Genomic DNA, 19,756 nt, shown 5'->3' on the forward strand with positions numbered 1-19,756 from the left:
GGTGCAGGCTGCCTTCCTGCAGCCCATGGAGCTTAATGGGGGAGCAGTTGAAGAGTGTGAGGAGCCCTCCTGAGGGGGAAGTAGCTGCAGAAATGATGTGTGAAGAAACCTCCCTGTTCCCTGTGCTGCTGTCAGGGGAGGAGGTAGAGAAACTGGGAGGAAAGTGAAGCCCAGGAAGATGTTTTAAGAGTTAGGTTTTGTTTTTCATTATCCTACTCTGACTTGACCGGTGGGAAAGTTGTTTCCCAAAGGTGAGTCTGTTTTACCCACAATGGCAACTGCTGGCTGATGTCTCTCTGTCCTTATCCCACCCATGAGTCTCTTGGTAGATTTGCCCTGCCCTGCCCATCCAAGAAGGGAAGTCACAGAGCTTCTCTGCTGGGCACCTGGCATGCAGACACCACAGTGTCTCATCTCTTTCAGTTTAAAGCACAGTGATTTTTAATTTTTTCCCTCTCTCTCTTATTTCAGGAGTCTCCAAGATGGATACTACAGCAATGAGCCCACTCACTGTCACTCCACTAGGTTTTATTCCAGACTCAAATGCCACACTCAATGAGACTGCCTGTGAAAACTGGAAAGAGATCCATCACCTTGTTTTCCACGTGGCAAACATTTGCTTTGCAGTTGGCCTGGTTATTCCAACCACTCTGAATCTTCACATGATTTTTCTGCGTGGCCTGCTGACCATAGGTAGGAGAATCATTCCAGAGAGGTTTGCAGAATAATCTCTCATGTCACTGAATACCAGTTTGGGACCATTATGGATATTTCTCCTGGTCCCTTCAGCTTCCAGTGGGATTCCAGCATGTATTCATAGCTGTTGTACTCTTCTGAAGGTGTTTTTGATGGAGGAGGTCTGCTCTGCTCTGACCCAGACAGACTTAATCTAGAAAGGTGATATGTCTAGGTTCTTAAAACATCCCAGAAATACAACTCACATCTTCAAACCTGTGTAGATGTCAACTAGAAAACAAGTGGACCCCATTTACTTCAGACATGCCTGACTGCTCCAAGTTCATTAAATTCCAAATCATAGTTAAGTCTTTGGATCCTTAAGACCTTCATGTTAGATTTCAGGTAAGTATGTTGTGTCTGCAAGAAGTAAGGTTTGCCTTGAGAGGTTGATTATGGAGCCACGGAATGCACTGGGTTGGGAGGGACCTCTAAAGGTCATCTTGTCCAGCACTCCTGCAGTCAGCAGGGAGTGACATCCTCCTCTAGATAGGTTGCTTAGAGCCCCATCAAGCCTGACTTTGGATGTCTCCAGGGATGGGGCCTCCACCACCTCCTGGGTGACCTGTTCCAGTGCTCCACCACCCTCATAGTAAAGAACTTCTTTTGTGTGGCTGTCACCCCTCATAGAACCATACAACTGTTCAGGTTGAAAAAGACCTCTAAGATCATTGAGTCCCATTATGGGCTGGACCTTTCTGCTTTCCCTGGTCCTGATCTGAATTCTTGTCACCCCAGGATTGCAGTCCCATGCCACAGGACTCCATTCAGCTGTCATCCTGCTCTCAGTGCTTGTTTGTAGCATTGTGGCTCTGCTGCCAGTGCATGCATGGATCCCCAGGCCCTGACTGCAGCAGAGCTTGCAGGGTACACTGCTTTGGGTGTGATGATTGCACCCAGGGGACACATGCCTGCTGACTTTGCATGGGTGTGTTTACAGCTCAGTGAAATTTCACATGCAGAAACATTCAGGTTGGAAAAGACCCTCAGGATCACCAAGTCCAACCATTAACCCATCCAGAGTTGGTGACTCAACCACCTCCCTGGGTAGCACATTCCAATGCCTAACTCTTCCTGTGAAAAATGCATTTCCTGCTGTCCAGTCTAAACCTGCCCAGTGGCAGCTTGAGGCCATTCCCTCTTATTCTACCAGTAATTACCTGTGAGAAGAGACCAGCACCAACCTCTCCACAATGTCCTTTCAGTAGCTGTAGACAGCAAAGGTCTCCCCTCAGCCTCCTCTTTTCCAAACTAAACATCCCCAGCTCCTTCAGCCACTCTTCATCAGGTTGATTCTCAACAGTTTAACTTCTTTTTCTCCGTTCTTCCAGGCTGTGCATTGTTCATCATTTGGGCTACACTCTACCGTTGTGCCTTGGACATCATGATCTGGAACTCTGTGTTTTTGGTGGTCAACCTTTTACATTTCATCTACCTGGTGTACAAAAGGAGGCCGGTAGGTACCACAGCTGCACAAGGTGCAACACAAACTCAGTTTTGCCCAGGTCTGCTGGAAATGCCAAGCAACTACACAGAGCTCTTGAATTAGGCAGGAGGCCTTCTGGATAAAGGCAGTTAGCTGCTCCAGGGAGGGTGCAGACCATCAGATCTGGGGCAGTACAGAATTATTTCCCTGAAGTCCATATTCTTGAAAAGAAGTCACCTGTGGTTGGCTTTGTCTGTGTTTGGCTTTGGTGGTAAGGAAGGGGCTGTGTGTTCTTTGCAGGGAGACCAGAAATGGTATTTGGGGATTTTTTTTTTCTGTGTGTTTTCTTTGGTGGTTTTGGTTTTGTTGGGTTTTGTTGTGGGGTTTGTTGTGGGTTGTGGGTTGTGGGTTGTGTGTTGTGGGTTTCGTTTTGGGTTTTGTTGTGGGTTGTGTGTTGTGGGTTTCGTTTTGGGTTTTGTTGTGGGTTGTGTGTTGTGGGTTTCGTTTTGGGGTTTGTTGTGGGTTTTGTGTTCTCTGTTTCGTTTTGGGTTTTGTTGTGGGTTTGTGTGTTCTCTGTTTCGTTTTGGGTTTTGTTGTGGGTGTCTGTTTGGTTGGTTGTAGTGGATTTGTTTTGTTGTTTTGTCATGTTCCCCACCCTCCTACCCACCAAAGTGCATGCATACAGACCTCCTGAAATCAAATCCTATTAAGATACTTAAAATTGAGCATTCTGGGACATGTATTTCTTTATTTATATATTTATTTATCTATGTATTTTTAAGTTAGGGGTAACTGCCCAGGATCAGACACATTCTCTAGGTGATGCTGCTCTGGCAGTGGGGGATTGGACTAGATGATCTTTTGAGGTCCCTTCCAACCCCTAACACTCTGTGATTCTGGAAGTGTGGAACAGCTGGTACAATATAATCACTAGCTGGAAATAAGCTCTTCAAGTCAACACAGCCTGGGCAAGAAAGCAGCTAGGAAATTAGCAACCTCCTGTTCTCCTGGCAAGGCAGCAGAAAGCTTGACTTCTGTCCTGCCTAGAAGACAGCTTAAAACCACCTAGACTGATCCACTCCTGAACGGTTATAGATGTGTGGTGAAGATTTCCAGCCATTTAAATTGCTCCATGAGAGGAATCTTCCCAGTTAAGGGTAAGATCCTTTTTGGTTTGTGTTGCTGTGAAGGGACTTTTTACAAGGGCTTGTAGTGATAGGATGAGGGGGAATGGATTGAAGCTTGAGGAGGGCAGGTTTTGACTGGAGATTAGGAAGAAATTCCTTCCAGTGAGAGTGGGGAGACACTGGCACAGGTTGCCCAGGGAGACTGTGGATGTCCCCTCCCTGGAGGTGTTCAAAGCCAGGCTGGATGAGGCTTTGAGCAACTTGAGCTGGTGGGAGGTGTCCCTGCCCATGGCAGGGGGGTTGGGACTGGATGCTCTTTAAGATCCCTTCCAACCCAAACCATTCTATGAGTTCTTTTAGCATATTCAATCCATTCATGTCATCAAGACAGCATGGTGAAGCTGCACCATGCCTCTGCTAGTCAGCCATGCCCATGCTGCCTGAGGCACCACCTAAAATCACAGCAGTTTAAAAAAAATATATAAAATAAAGCTCTTAGGAAGTCATTTTGAGTGAGATTTTCTGTCTGCAGCTATTGTATTGCCCATCTCAAAATCAATTTTATTTAGTCATCTCCACGAATTATGTTTTTAAGGAAATAAAGGAATGGAAGAATAATTACAAGTTAGTCCTATTACCAAATGAATAATTGATATGTTCAGATGTTAAATATTTATTTTATTAAATGCAGCATGCAAGACAGCAGTGAGTTTCTTTTCTGACCAGAAGATTATTAGTTCTGTGGTTTTGACTCCTTGGAGCTTTAGAGATTTGGCTTTTTTAGTCTGAGTGGAAGCTGAGGGAGAGTCTAAGCAGTGTCTCCACAGAGCTCTGATTCGAAGCTCTGGCAGCATCCCAGTGTATTTCCACCACTGCTGAACAAAACGTTGTACCTACCCATATGGCTGAGTTGAAGATGACCCACAGGCATGGCTGCAGGAGCAGCCAGCTGTGCTCATGAATGGTGAGGAGTTGGTATGAGGCAGATCATCTCAAGTCTATCTGCAGTGTCCACAGAGTCACAGATTGCATTGGGTTGGAAGGGACCCTCCAAGGTCATCTTGTCCAACCCCCTGCAGTCAGCAGGGTCACCTCCAACCCGAGCAGGCTGCCCAGGGCCACATCAAGTCTGATCTTGGATGTCTTCAAGGAGGGTGTCTCAACCACATCCCTGGACAACCTGTTCCAGTGTTTCACCACTCTCTTTGTGAAGAACTTCCTCCTAATGTGTAACCTAAGTGTCCCCTGCTCTAATTTCAAACCATTGCCCCTCACCCTGTCCCCACAGCCCTTCTGAACAGTCCCTCCCCAGCCTGCCTGTAGGTCCCCTTCAGATATTGAAATGTAGCTCTAAGGTCTCCCTGGAGCCTTCTCATCTCCAGGCTGAACAGCCCCAGTTCTGCCAGCCTGTGTTTATGGGAGAGGTGCTCCAGCTCTCTCTCCTTCCCTTGTTTGTAGTATTAAGATAGAAACAAATCTAGAAAACTGTATAAACTTGGAACATTCCCATTTGTTGAAGTGCTGACTCTTTCTCCTTTCCTTCCTTTTTTTTTGTTTCTTTTTTATGCTTTTCCTTATTCTCTATTCTCTGTATATTTTATCTTTTTATTATCTGCTGCTTATTGTTCTAATTTGTTTCCCTCCCAGCAGATATGCAGGCTTTGTTCAGGCTGCCTCTGCTTTCAGGGAGGCCAAGACACTGTCTCATTCCCTGCTGCCTTCATTCAGGAAAGATTTCCAGGCTGGTGGATTTCAGCCAACATCCTTTCACTCATTGCTGCTGCCTGAGTTTGGGTGGGCTCCTGGATGTGGGATGTTCAGCTGGCAATGTTTTGGGGTTGTTTTTTCCTCCCTCATCCCATGTGGTTTCAATAGGATGGGTTTGTTTTTCAGGACTTGCTTGTTTTTCTACTGCAAGTAAGCCAAGAAGCTGAGGGATGGAAGGGGCTCCCAGAAGAGCCTGAGAGATGGCCTGCATGAGGATGCATGTGGTGTGAAAAATGCAGGCAACCTCTTGTTGTTCTTTTTGGATTTTTCTTTTATTTTTGTCCCCCCTGTAATTCTGGCCCCAGTCCTATTCCCTGTTACATCAGCAGAAGCCTCAGAAGACACCTTGTGTCTGATTTAATGTGCTCCTTGGGTGGAACAGCATTCTACAGCACCAGGGTGCCAGTCTGGCTATTTTTAGGTAAGGTTTTGGTCACCCTGTCATAGGCAGTGTCTGTGGATAAAATGTCACATTTTAGCACTTTTTTTCTCCCTGAAACCTAAGGGAAGCCAAAGATGTTCCTCAAATGCAGCAACTAAAGGCTGTGTGCAGCCTCACCCTTCTTTAACTAATGCATCTGTATTTGTTGATATCTTTTTGTCTTGGCATTCTAGATCAAGATAGAGAAGGAATTGAGCAGCCTCTACAAAAGAATGTTTGAACCTCTCCATGTGCCTCCAGAGCTCTTCCAGAAACTAACTGGACAATTCTGCAACATTCAGACTTTAAAGACAGGTCAAGCCTATGCTGCAGAAGATAAAACCTCAGTTGATGATAGGCTAAGCATCCTGCTGAAGGGGAAGTAGGTTCTATGAAGCCTGGGGCCAGTCTCATGCTATATGTGATAGCTGAATAGATCAGAAAGCTGTTGGGGGTTTTGTTTAGCTTTTTAAATGTTATTGTTTACAGAGAGTTATGGTCTGGGGCTGAATGGTCTGTAGGTGTAGACTGTTTTGTGCCACTGTTTCCAAATGGCTGTGATGTTTCTTACTGGGAGCATAGTGTGTCTCCAGGTGTGTGTGCAGCTGTGTGGGTTTTAGTGGGAATTATATTTGTGTAATACCAAAGGCAGAGTCTTCCAGAACAAGCAAGAGGTTTGTCTGAGTCTTAGATATCTAAGTCATCTTCTCAGTGCATTCTCAGATTATAAGGTTAAAAAAAAATTGTGCGTAAGGGAAGGGGGGGGAAAAAATGCCCCTCCAGCAGACTTTAAAACAAGCTTGTTGGAGTTGATTCATTGCACATAGATGTGCAAGCAGAGAGGGGCAGCTGCACTGCCCAGGGACTGACAGGACCCAGGCCAGGTCCTGTCCATGGCCAGGCTGTACTCTTGAAGCTCTTGCTAAGTTCTGGTCAATGTTTTAACCAGTCTGTTTTCCTTCATTGTTTTCCTGAAGTCATTAAGGAACCTTGTTGCTTCATTGTTTTCCTTAAGTCATTAGCTGCCCATTGCTCCAAAGCTGACTACCTAAATAAACCCTGATTCTGCTCTGGCTGTAAAGCACAACCCTGCAGACCTCTTTCCTCTGGTTCTGAGGGTGCACACCACGTTTGGCAGCCCAGATTGGCTGGCAGCCTGTTCTGCTTGGAGTCAGGGGAGGTTTAGGTGGCAAACAGGGCAGCTCTGGGGCTGAAATTCCAGAGGATGAACACATTTTGCCTGTCACCTACTGCTGTACCATTGTCAATACTCACAGCCAAATTCAGAATTAAATTCATCGTCAATACTCATATGCAAACTCAGAATTAAACTGCCCAGCTTCCAGCCCTTTTAAAACGTTGTCCCATCTCTTTTCCATCTGCAGAATGAAGGTGTCTTACCGAGGGCATTTCCTGCACAACATTTACCCCTGTGCCTTTATCGACTCTCCCGAATTCCGCTCCACGCAGATCAACCGGGGGGAGAAATTCCAGGTACCAGTTTTTGGTTTAGACGCCATTGGATCAGAAGCTGATGAGGTCATTCAACACCAGAGGATGAATTCCATCAACAGTGAACTGCTTGACTAGCATGATTTTTTCCTTTTTGGCCAACTGTCTAGTACTGGTTATCCATGAGGGACCATCTCTAGAGTAACTCTGAAAGGCTGTGAGGCATTTAAACAATGTTAGGGTGGTGTTTGCTGAGCAGTCTGCCCTCTGCTGCTCTGTTCTCTTTTACTGTCTGCAAGTTTATTTAGTGTTAAGGGATTATTCAGGGCAAATAACTTCTGAGAGCTTTAGTGGAAAAAGAAGATGGGAGCAGTCTGATCACTGGTTAAACAAAAGAAAAACAGAAAGGGAAAATAAAATTAATTATTGGCATATTTGGTGTTACTAAAATGAAGCACTAATGGACTTGATGATCTTAGAGGTCTTTTCCAACCATGGTGATGCTGTGATTCAGGCACTGGTAGTTTGAGATTGGTATTTATCTAAAGGGATTAATGCTTCTGTTATTTTGAAAGTTCTCAAGGCAAAAGAAGCTGAAAGAGGTCACAGTATTTTGAACAGAGATATTCATAGGGGGGAAGGTAAGGGTATGAGTGTCTAGCAGTGTAATTGTGCTGCTACGTTAAGGGATATTCATAGATTCAGAAATGGATTGAACATGCTAAAATAATTCATAGAATGGTTTGGGTTGAAAGGGACCTTTAATATCATCCAGTTCTAGCCCCCTGCCATGGGCAGGGATACTTCCCACCAGCCCAGGTGGCTCAAGGCTTCATCCAACCTGGCCTTGAACACCTCCAGGGAGGGGACATCCACAACCTCCCTGGGCAACCTGTTCCAGTGTCTCCCCACCCTCACTAGAAAGAATTTCTTCCTAATCTCCAGTCTAAACTTGCCCTCCTCAAGCTTCAATCCATTCCCTCTCATACTGTCCTATAGCTCCTGGGAGCAAACACTGTTAGAGAACTGGAATGGTTATTTTGTTGTCTCTTACTTGAAGTTCTTTAGCCGTGTGTAATAATGACCAGACTGTGGCTGACTGGGTGATCCCTGGCAGAAGTGGAGGAGCAGAGAGCAATACAGACTCTAAAAATCAGTGGCTGATGTCCCATCTTCCAGTCAAACACTAGGCTCAATGCCAAGAGAACTGCCCAGATGCATTCTGCCCTCCTGGCACAGCCTGTTTCTCTTGTAACCCACTGGATACAGATTGGTCCCTCTGAAGGGAAAAGGCTCAATCCTCAGTCTTCTGCCTGCCTTAAAAAGCATCTGGTGTGGTGTGGCATCCTCCACTCCTGAGCTGGGCTTATTGCTGCCACATAAACCAAATCAGCCTTGCTGCTGCAAGAGGATTCAAATCTTAAGGACCCCATCTGCTGGCCACGCTGACAAATTCTTCCTCAGCCTGCCTGCTTTCATTACATGCTGAAGTTCAGCTCCAAGGATGTGTTCCCTTTATTTCATAGGCTTTATATATGTTTTAATTTTCAGGATGTAACATTAGCTTGCAATAGCAGAGAGCACCTGATGCCTGGGTGGATTCCTCTGCAAAAACCACAGCTGGGTAGCCCTGAGTGGTGCAGGTTTTGGTGTGTCATTGCCCTCTGCTGGCACAGGGGGATGAGCCTGGCAGATCCAGACTGCCTGGAGAGGCTGCAAGCTGCTCTGTGGCTGTTGGTAGCTGAATTGTAGAATCAGAGAATCCCTGCAGTTAGAAAAGACCTTTCAGATCATTGAGTCCAACCATTCTCTAGCTCTGCCAAGCCTGGTGCTAAACCATGACCCTCAGCACCACAGCTCTGCCTCCTTGAAACACCTCCAGGGATGGGGATTCAAACACCTCCCTGGGCAGCCTGCATGAGAACCCTTGCAGTGAAGAAGTTTCTTCTAATGTTCAACCTAAACCTCCCCCAGGGCAACTTGAAGCCTTTTCCTCCTATCCTATCACCTGTTACAGGGAGAAGAGGCCAACACCCACCTATCTCCAACCTCCTTTTCTCTAGGCTAACTGATCCCAGCTCCCTCAGCTGCTCTAAGTTTTGTGGCTCCAAGAGTTCCTTTAGCTGGGAGCACAAATGCAATGGTGCAACTTATTTGGGAGCAAAAGAGAAGTGCTGATTCTGAGCATGTCTTTTCTCAGGTCACCATTGTTGCAGATGATAACTGCAAGTTCCTGTGCTGGTCCAGGGAAAGGCTGACTTATTTCCTGGAATCTGAGCCATTCCTTTATGAGATCTTTAAGTACCTTATTGGCAAAGATATTACCAATAAACTCTATTCCTTGAACGACCCCACCTTAAACGACAAGGTAAGCAAAAAGGGATTTCACTTGGCAGTCTTCCTCCACCACACAAATGCTTTGTTACTTCAACTTTAAATTGTCTTAAAGCACCTTTTCTTTGCATTGTTAGCATACTGTCAGCTGCTGAATTCACACTCGTTGCCTTTTAGTGCCGAATTCTGAGACAGTGTAAGGTGTTTGTCAGGAGGTTGGTTTAAAGGTGGTGCAGTCATGGGCAAGAAAGATTTAGCAAATGAGGGTCAGAACTGATTGACAGGCAGAAATATTTCTAGCCAGGGAGGAGACATGATGGCTAAAAAGATGCTTCTCCTGACTGAGAATGTTCAGTGGAGTTATCTATTATGCTTTTGTCATTGATTACTGCCTTTCACATACACTGAAACAGCTTCCTGGCTTGCAGGAATACTTCAGGTACAAGTTTCATATAAATATTAGAGTGCAGAGACTTCTCAGGAAGGCTGCTTAAAGCAAATGGAAGCTCCTAAGGCATTTTGACAGTCTCAGAAAGACTGCTCAAAGCAAATGGAAGCTCCTAAGGCATTTCAACAGCCTCAGGAAGACTGCTCAAAGCAAATGGAAGCTCCTAAGGCATTTCAACAGTCTCAGGAAGACTGCTCAAAGCAAATGGAAGCTCCTAAGGCATTTCAACAGTCTCAGGAAGACTGCTCAAAGCAAATGGAAGCTCCTAAGGCATTTCAGCAGTCTCAGGAAGGCTGCTCAAAGCAAATGGAAGCTCCCAAGACCATTTGACAGTTTCAGGAAGGCTGCTCAAAGCAAATGGAAGCTCCTAAGGCATTTCAACAGCCTCAGGAAGGCTGCTCAAAGCAAATGGAAGCTCCCAAGACCATCTGACAGTTTCAGGAAGACTGCTCAAAGCAAATGGAAGTTCCTAAAGTCATCTGACAGGCAAAGGATAATGTTCATGTGATACATTTAATCTGTCTTCAGTAAATTCAAGGGCCAAAGGATCAGATGCCAGGAAGGAATGACATTTACTCTCTTCTAACATGATGCAATGAAGAAGTTCCTGTTAAGATCTGAATTGCTGAGCTCTCTACCCAGCATGCTGCCTTGTGTAGCAAGGAGGACCAGGCTCATCATAAAAGCTGTGTTTAATTGCAGAGCATCACAGCGTGAACAATTAACCATCAAAGAACAAAAGCCAACCATTCTGTTGGAAATTACATGGGAAGGCCAGCGCAAAACAATTAAAATTGCCTAATTAATCTGAGTTTTTCTCCTTTTTCAACGCTCTAATAGATTACTGACATCTGTTTTCGTTTTGAGCCAGGTGACACTGCTTAGAGCAGAAGATCCTGTGCAGTGCTTGGCTTGATGAATGGCTGAGCCCACAGCATCTCCTGTAGAGGAGGTCTTGATTTTCCCATTAATTTACCTGATACCTTTATTAATATGTTGTGGATTCATCCCTTTCAGGCTTGCAAGCAGATTGATCGACAGCCCAGCCTTTGCTCCCAGCTCTCTGTGATGCAGATGAGGAACAGCATGGCCAGCACCAGTGACAGTGAGGATGGCTTGCAGATGTTTCTGCGGGGGACTTCCTCTGCATCCTCCCTTCGTGAGTGCTCCAAGTACTTCCCATAGAAATGGTCCAAAAGGTGCTAGTTTTGATCACAGCTAGGAGGTGATTGCAGAGCTCCTGTTGTCTCCAGTGGCAGCAGGCTGTAGGGGTTTGGGATGCTGCTGTGCCTTAGCTAAGTGGAGGGAGCTGACTGTAGGGAAATCAGAGGATGTGTAAGGCTTTGTTTGCAGCTGAAGCTACCTCTTGTAGAGCCTGGCAAGAAAGCAGCAAGTATCATCATCATTTTTGGCATAATGTGAACGTGGAGGGCATGATATGGAATGTTTACAGCAGTGGGACAAAACTGTGAATGTGGAGTGCCTGTCCCAGTAGCATCTCCTTTGGCTGCTGCTTGTAGAAATTCAAAACCCAAACAAAACCTCTCCCCTCAGCAACTCGGTGCTCTGCACTTTCTCCTGAGCTGGTTTGTTTTGGCAGGGTCTGGAGAGATGTGGTGTACAACCAAGGCTTGGATGCCACCTGGAAAATCTCCAGATGTCCTATTAGGCTCTCCTCTCCTGTGCTTTGTATGACAGGAGTAGTAGAGAACAGATGAAGAAACCACATCTGACCTTTTTGCTTCTACTCTTGGAATGTATTCCATTACAGAAACCTTCTAAATGATTCTTTCTAGGCTTTTGCTATTGTTTATTTTTAATTCCCCTGAATCTAAACTTCAGCAGCAGCCTGAGCTCTGAAAGCAGCTTTTGAACAACAAAAAGAAACCCTGAAAATGCTCAGTTTACTCATCTAACTTCAGCTGTTAGTTTAATGATATTTAAAAGGGTTATACAGGATTATTTATCCTAATTTGGGAAATACAATTGAGTAATTAGAAATACATGAAGAAAAAAGTCACTTGCAGTCGACTGTTGTGATTAAACTCTCTGCTAGGAAGAGAAAGTGTTTTAAAGTACTTGTGCTTGCCCATTTAATCATCTGTTCTCCGTTGTGTTCCTCACAGTTCTCATCCAGGAACTCCTTCAGAGTTGGAGGGTCTCTGTTTTCATTCCTTAACTTGGTATAATCTGCATGCCCAGCAAAAGCCTTGCTAATGTTTCACCCTACTAGAATCACAGAGTGCCTTCAGTTGGAAGGGACCTTAAAGATCAAGTTCCAATCCCCTGCCATGGGCACTTCCTGCTAGCCCACGTTGCTCAAAGCCTCATCCAGCCTGGTCTTAAACACCTCCAGGGATGAGGCATCCACGACTTCTCTGGGCAACCTGAATGTCAAGGGTGACACCTAGGATATAGTTTAAATGAGAATTACAGTCTTGTTTTCCTCATTTCTCCCCTGTTCCCTGAAAGGACATTTAGAATCACAGAGCAACTGAGGCTGGAAGCAACCTCTGGAGATCATCTAGGCCAACAGCATGTTCAAAGCAGGGTCAGCAAGAACAGGTTGCTCAGGGCCATGAGCAGTCAAGCTTTGAGTATTTCCAAGGCAGAAGATTTTCACAGCCTCTCTGGGCAACCTGTTTTGGGGCCTTCCCACCCTTGTGGTGAAAAAGGTTTCCCTTTTTGCAACTCATGGCTGTTGTCCTTTGATCTTTACTGCATGCCTCCAAGAAGAGTCTGGCTCTGTCTTCTTCATATCCTTCCCTTAGGTAGCTGAAGACAACAGTAAGAGCATCCTGTTCATCAGGCTGAGCACATGCAGTTCCTGCAGCCTCTCCATGGCCCTTATGAGCTCCAGCCCCTGACCATCTTGGCTGCTCTCCACTGCACCTGCTCCACTATGTCCATGTCTTCCATGCATGAGGAAGCCCAAAGCTGGATACAGCACTCCAGATCTTGCCTCCCAAGTGGGGATTCATCTTTTTCCATTGACCTGCTGGCTATGCTCTTGCTGATGTGGCTCAGTAAGTGGCTGGCTTTCTCCACTGCAAGGGCACTCTGCTGGCTCACAGTCCATTTTGTGTCCACCAGAACCCCCAGGTCTGTTTCTGCAAAGCTGCTTTCCACCCACTTGATGTCCAGGCTCTACTGCTGTCTAGGTTTAGTGTGTCCCAGCTGCAGGGATTTGCCTTTGTTGAACTTCATGTGGTTGCTGTCACTTCTCTTCTGCAGCCTCTGGAGGCCTATCAGTTAGTCAAATTAGTCACCCTAGCCTCTGGCTTCCCTCACTGCTTAGCTGTTGTCTGTGCAGGTGGCAGCACTGCACTCCATCCCATCCTCCAGGGCATTGATCTACTGGCCCTGGAGGGACACTGCTGACAAGCAGCTGCCAGCTGGGTTTTGTTCTGCTCTTCGTCTCATCCCTGCTTTCACTCTGTGTGTGTTCAAGCTCACCCAGGACTTTTCTGTTCATCCATGTCAGAATTCTCCCATGCTTGCTCAACTTTCTGTGCTCTGGAATGGACTCTCCTTGTGTTTTGAGGAAGGTGTCCTTGAAGATCAAGCACCTGTCCTTGGGTGCCCTTGCCCTTGCAGGCTGTGTCCCATGAGCTCCTGCCAAGCAGAGCTCTGACCAAGCCACAGCCCCCTGCCCTCAGCTCTAGGGTTGTAACTCTATTTTGTCTTGCACACTTCTCAGTATCTCAAACTCCACCAGCTCCTGGATGCTGCAGCCAAGTTTGCCTTCAGCTCCCTGATGAGTTCTTCCTTGTTCATCAGTGGCAGGTCCAGCAGAGCACCTTCCCTAGCTGGCTCATCGATCCCTTGTGTGAAGAAGTTGCCTGCTGCACTCTCCAGAAACCTCCTGGACTGCCTGCTCCCAGCCCTGTTGCCTTCCCACCAGCTGTGGGGTGGTTAAAGCTCCCCACAAGCACCAGTGCCTGCCATCAGGAGGCTTCAGCCAGTTGTATAAAGAAGCCTTCCAGCTACCTGCTCTTCTGATCAGGCAGCCTGTAACAGATGCCTGCCATGAAGTCTCCTGTGCTGGGCTGTTCTCTGATCTTTACCTGTGTGCTCTCAACTGGCTTTTGACTTCTCCCACATCAAAGCTCCATGAAGTTGAAGCCACTCCCTTGTGTAGAGAGCCCTTGGACAAATGTGCCCTGAGAGAAACTGTAAACCTGTGTGTGTGCCATCAGCTAGGACTAGAAATCTCTGTTAGCCTCAGCAGCAGGACACAGCAGGGTTTCAGGCTGGGGAGAAGCTGATCTAAATGCATGACTTGTTCAGCTGAGGACATCGGTCCCTGAGATGTGTCCATGCTTAGCACAACCTTCATAAATACACTTCTCTGTTGTACTTCTCCTTGGATTGTGTGCCATCTTTTCTGGTGTGTGGGGTGCACCTCTCCCAAAAGAGAGGTTTAAATGTCCTTTATCTCCTGCAGCTGGTCAGGCCAGCAGTGGTTGGTGTAGTTGACAGTGCCACCACCCCACTGGCAGCAGTAGCTGTGACAGCAGCCTCCCAAGTCCAGCACTGCCCTTGGTTTTGTGGAGGTGTCACCCACACAGCCCGTGAAGTATTGTTTGTGTTTCTTCTTTGCATTTTGGGTGATGTGAAATCTGACTTCTGTAAAGGGCTGATAAAAGCTCTTGGTGGAGGGTTCTTTATCTCACTCAAGTGTGATGCTTCCATCTTTATTTCTGCCAAGGTAGCCTTGTTAGTTACTGCTGGGTTCTGTCATTGCCACTGGTGGGTTTGCTACCAAGGTGATCTCTGCTTAGATCTTCCCATTCCTTGTGGATGGTGGACATGCTTTGTTTTTTGTTGTTTTTTTGTTGTTTTTTTTTTTTTTTTTGTGGGTTTTTTACCCCTTAGGTCACAGGGAAAACTGAACAAAACCTTGCTACTTACCTTGCCACATGTTCATAGAATGGTTTGGGTTGGAAGGAACCTTAGAGATCATCCAGTTCCAACCAGGGACACCTTCCACCAGCCCAGGTTGCTGAAGACCTTATCCGTCCTGTCTTTGAACGCCTCTTGGGAGGGGCATCCACAACCTCCCTGGACAGCCTGTTCCAGTGTCTCACCACTGGCTTCTTTTAACCCTGATGGTTTTAGAAACCTTCTCCTGGGTGCTCTCAGTGCAGCAGTCAGAGTTTTCTTTGGGTTTTTTGGTCTGTTTCTCAAGATGCAGCCTGTGGAACACCCTGAGGTTTACTGGCCCGGTGCTGTTCCTCTCAATCCTTCTCCTGCAATTATGATTTGCTTATTTCCAATTGCAATTATTATTTGCTTATTATACCCAGGGAGGTGGTTGAGGCCCCATCCCTGGAGGTGTTTAAGGCCAGGCTGGATGAGGCTCTGGCCAGCCTGATGTAGTGTGAGGTGTCCCTGCACATGGCAGAGGGGGTGGAACTGGATGATCCTTGTGGTCCCTTCCAACCCTGACTGATTCTATGATTTTAAAAACAAAACAAACAAAATCCTCAGACCCTCAGAACGTTTAGTGAGGAGCATGTGGAAGCTGATCACCTTTAACATTAATTTATTTTTAATTAAAAATAAATGCATAAGAGAAACTTCTCTGCATAGGACCCCTGCAGGAACACTCTCTTGTCATAGCTATGTGGCTGTTGTGTGAACCAAAGCATCCCATGGTAAATATGATTTTTTTTTTTTTTTTTGCTGCTACAATACAAGCAGATTTTATTCCTTGAAAATGTGAAGATTTTTATAATTCAAACTTTACAAACCTATGCTTTTACCTGCTCTACAAACAAGCTTTGACTCCTTTTTCACAAGAAACTGAAAATAAAAGCTCTTAATCAAAGTGTTTGCCAGTGGAAAGGTTTAAAAAAAAAAAGTACTAATCAGTAGGTGCCAAACTACAATTGCTAACAAAGCTGTGTTTTGAACTTTAATTAACTAAGCAACACAACTAACTCTTTGCTTTTGTGTTAAGGAAATAACCAACAAGAGTTCTATAATGCTTACGGAGTGAGTCGTTTGCAGCATGATGTTTTCTGTTGATAACATCACATTAACTCAGCAAGCATCCTCAAAAAGGTATTAAAGAGGGGGGGCTGGTTTATCTCCTGATACTTCAGTTTGCCATCTATGGTCCATCCAAATGTCATTTGTTGGGAAATGAAATTGGGTTTGGTTTCTTGGTTGTGGTTTGTTTGTTTGTAGTGATGCAGTCTCTCTATGCTGCTTGGTTAAGGTCACTCACGTTTCTGGTCTGTAAATCTGTGTTTGCAAACTTCTGAACTAAGGTTTTGTTTTCATAGAATGGCTTGAGTTGGAAGGAACATAGAAGATCATCCGGTTCCAGCCCCTCTGCCATGGGCAGGGACACCTCCTACTAGCCCAGGTTGCTCAAAGCCTCATCCAGCCTGGTCTTAAACACTTCCAGGGATGAGGCATGCACAACTTCTCTGGGCAACCCTTTCCAGTGTCTCACCACCCTCAGAGTAAAGAACTTCTTCCTAATGTCCAATCTGTATTTACCCTAGTTTCTAGTTTGAAACCATTGCTCCTTGTCCTATCACCGCATGTCCTTATAAACAGTCCCTCTCCTGTAGGTTCCCTTCAGGTGCTGGAAGGCTGCTCTAAGGTCCCCCTGGAGCCTTTTCTTCTCTAGGCTGAACAGACCAAACTCCCTCAGCCTGTCCTCATAATAGGAGAGGTTCTCAGCCCTCTCATCCTCTTTATGGCCTCCTCTGGACCCTTTCCAACAGATCCATGTCCTCCTTGTGTTGTGGGCTCCAGAGCAGGTATTTATTTGTATTAGCTCCTGCTGTGTGCTCCCTGTGTTTCACCCAGCTTGTGGTTACAAAGAGGGTTTGGTTTCATGGTAAATGCCATTTTAGCAGGTGTTGAGGCTTAGGTGTTGAGAGGTGGCAACAGAGCAGTGTATGGAAAGCCTGGGCTCAAGATTTGAGTCAGCCTCTTGAACATCTGTCCAACACTGGCTGAAGGCAGGCATCAGTAGACCAATGCCTTTGAACCAAACAACTTGACACTACTAAACCTTGTGTTGGAGCCTGTTGAACAGCCTTAAAGGCTTCTTACTACCAGTCTAAAAATGGTAATAGAGCCATAACAAAGAAGTCCTTAACATCTCCAGCGTTTAGAATGTGTGCAAATAATCCTTTGCCATGGTAGGTTTCCAAGGTTAAAATACTAATTAATCTTTAACAAAGTTCTCAAAAGCTAATTCTGAGTAGTTTGTGTGAATGTGACTCTAGAAATGCAGGGATGTGGGCACCTGCTGCTCTTGCCTGGGCTTAGTGTTTTGCTCCCTGTGTGTAACTCACTCAGCACAAAGGAGTCATTCCTCATAAACATGCTTCCTCAGCAGAGCTGTTTACTCTCTAGCTAATCAAGTGGGAATTTAAGAACTAAGAATAACTCTACAGTAAGAGTTGCCTTATGAATATTGGGGTTTTTTCCATGAAAATTTGGATTTTTTTTAATTTTTTTTTAATCTTTTACACAGAGGATCTGTCAGACAACCACTACTTCTCTAAAATGGTATTGCAGAGATTTCCCCCATCTCATGCTAGCTGTTTGCAGCCTTGGGCCATTGTGGTGGTTGAACTTTAGAAGAGGGTACCAAGAGGGCAAACAAACAAACACAAAAACCCCATGCAGAAGCAATTTCAGAATGAACAATGGGAAATAAATCTGCTTGGCTGAAGTCAGAGGAGCTCTCTGGTTTAACCTTCAGGCTGAAAATGTAACTACAATAGGGAGGTAACTTGCAGCCAAACTTCATTTAGTGTCTTACCAGCAGTGGCCATTGTGTGTGCTCTGCTCTGGCGAGCTCTGAGTCTTTGCTGTTCTAAGACTGTCTTAGAGCAATGAAGTCCCTGTCAGCCAGCAGTTACATGGCCTTCACCTCTGCATCTTGGTTTCTTTATGGTTAGTTGCAGGGCTGTTGTATTTTTCATCCTGCTCTTAAGGCAGTTAGGGCTGTGATCAGGTAGCCACCAGGGAGGTTTGCTCAGTACCCTGAGGGGTTTCTCACAGCCAAGGCAGAGTGGACCTACCTTTGGGACTTGGGGCAGCTCTCCACATCCCCTAATAGTGGGTGAGCATAAGGGTGAGGAATCACCAGGGAGACAGCCTTGGATTTGCAGGGTTTGGGGAGAATGCTGTGCCTGTAGCTAGCTGCAGGGACTGAACCTTGCAGATGCTACTAGCCTACAGAGCACAACTGTCCCACATCTGGAATCTCCTCATGCCTGTGGCCTCATAACAAAGCTTCACTTACAAAACTAGGACAGGACCATCAGGTTGTGCACACTTGGTCACACCTAGGTGTATGTAGCAGGCCTCTCTTGTGGAATTAATTGGGAATTTCTTTGTAACTGTGGCAGGCCCAGGCCGGACATCTCCCTACCTGAGAACTTCAGCAAAAATGAAGCCAATAGAAGAAAGTGTTGAAGATGATGTCTTTGAAGCACCATCTGCTGATAAGCTTGAACTCCAGCAGCTGCCTTGAACAGATTTGCTCTCAGGTGTGTCAGAGCTTGCACAAAGCCCCAGTGCAAGAGGAAGAAGCTGAATTTTGGGAGGAAGCTGGAAGCTGAAACCACCTCTCCATGTTCAGATTTACCACAGTGTACATCAGTGGCTCTAGATGGATTTATTTTACTTCTAAGTAAAATAAAAACAAATAAAGAGCTGGATGTGGGTCTTTGCTTTATTTCTGCTTTGTCTCTTGCCATCATAAATTTAGTATGAAATGGCTGAACTGGCTGTGAAGCCTCTTATGTGCTTTGTGCTTTCTTAAACTTGTTTTGTTTTCCTCACCATCCAGTCAGCAGAGCTGATATGTTACCATTAACCTTAATGCACTAATACCCAAGCCCAGCTGTGGCTTGTATGAAGAGAAGAGGACAGCATCTACTTCCCTGTTAGTTATTAGAGGAGTGTTTGACAGCTGCAGTGTGACTCTTGCAGAGTGAGTGTTGCCCTCCTGGCCAGGTAAATAGGACACTTCTTGTCAAAGCCTGCCTCAGTAAAATTTGGGTGCATTGTGCAGCATAGCAGGGGAGCAGCAGGTTGGTTCTGGCAGCTCGTGTTGGGGCAGTCCTAAAGCTTTCACAATCCCAGGTGGCTGCTTTGCCTCTTCCCCAATGGTCCCTGCCTGCCTCTGAGGGAGTGCAGGAAGAAAAGATGAACCTGCTTCTCCTGGATGCCTGTCTGAGCTGGGCTGGGAACCCCATCCTCAGAAGGTCAGGTAGGTGGCTGGGTGGGGACACCAGGAGGAGAACTGCCTCATGACTGTTAGTAACAACAGCAGCACCTGAAAGGAGGTTGGAACCAGGTGGGGGTTGGTCTCTTCTCCAACCCCATGGGAGAAAATGGCTTCAAGTTGCACCAGGGGAGGTTTAAGTTGGACATTAGAAGAAAATTCTTCACTGAAAGGGTTCTCAAGCCCTGGCACAGGCTGCTCAGGGAGACAGTTGAATCCTCATCCCTGGAGGTATTTCAAAGAGGCAGAGATGTGGTGCTGAGGGCTGTGGTTTAGCACCAGTCTTGGTAGAGTTAGAAAATGGTTGGACTTGATCTTAAAGGCACATCTGGGGCACAGTGACTGTCCTCCTGAGATGGAACAACCCAAGCACCATCCAGAGAACGCTGTGCAGGAGCAGTGACTGCCCAAGCCCTGGTCTCACCATGTCGCTGCTGGAGCCTTTTGTAGAAGGTGAGAGCGCTTTACTTTTTGCTGCTGGAGCCTTTGGCAGAAGGTGTGGGCACTTGAAGGTGTGGGCACTTTCTGGGAGCTGCTGAAGTTCCACTTCAGACGTTTCAATCCTTTTGAGGGAAGCAGAGGTTTGTCCTCCCTGCTGACCTGTGACCTGGCTGCCAGTGCCTGGCTGGGAGCCAGAGAATAGCAGACAGGGATGAGACGAAGTAATTAGGGCTGATGAATGGGGAAGCCCAGGATGGGCTGGCATCTTCCTTTTATCTGAGAGAGAGGCGCTAATTTAGGGAACCTTTCTGACAAAAGCTCACAGTGACCCAAATCC

The 19,756-nt window shown here is 46.1% G+C and overlaps 1 protein-coding gene across 1 annotated transcript; it reads left to right on the plus strand.

Moving 5' to 3' along the window:
- Positions 1–482: 482 nt before the first annotated feature.
- On the plus strand, positions 483–18,348 carry BVES (blood vessel epicardial substance). Its single transcript, XM_054393042.1, has 7 exons — positions 483–693; positions 2,067–2,191; positions 5,671–5,858; positions 6,862–6,970; positions 9,129–9,296; positions 10,728–10,869; positions 18,098–18,348. The coding sequence occupies exons 1-7, from the start codon at positions 483–485 to the stop codon at positions 18,220–18,222; spliced, it is 1,068 nt and encodes a 355-aa protein (XP_054249017.1). The 3' UTR covers positions 18,223–18,348.
- The last annotated feature ends 1,408 nt before the right edge of the window (positions 18,349–19,756 follow it).

This window comes from Indicator indicator, chromosome 27 (genome assembly GCF_027791375.1).
Source record: "Indicator indicator isolate 239-I01 chromosome 27, UM_Iind_1.1, whole genome shotgun sequence".
In the NCBI taxonomy this organism is placed as follows: Eukaryota; Metazoa; Chordata; class Aves; order Piciformes; family Indicatoridae; genus Indicator; species Indicator indicator.

Excerpts from the sequence above, each read along its gene's own strand:
- BVES (XM_054393042.1), top strand. The coding sequence starts at position 483 with ATGGATACTACAGCAATGAGCCCACTCACTGTCACTCCACTAGGTTTT. Across the intron at positions 2,192-5,670 it reads TGGTGTACAAAAGGAGGCCG|ATCAAGATAGAGAAGGAATT; the intron begins GTAGGTACCACA and ends TTGGCATTCTAG. Across the intron at positions 6,971-9,128 it reads ACCGGGGGGAGAAATTCCAG|GTCACCATTGTTGCAGATGA; the intron begins GTACCAGTTTTT and ends GTCTTTTCTCAG.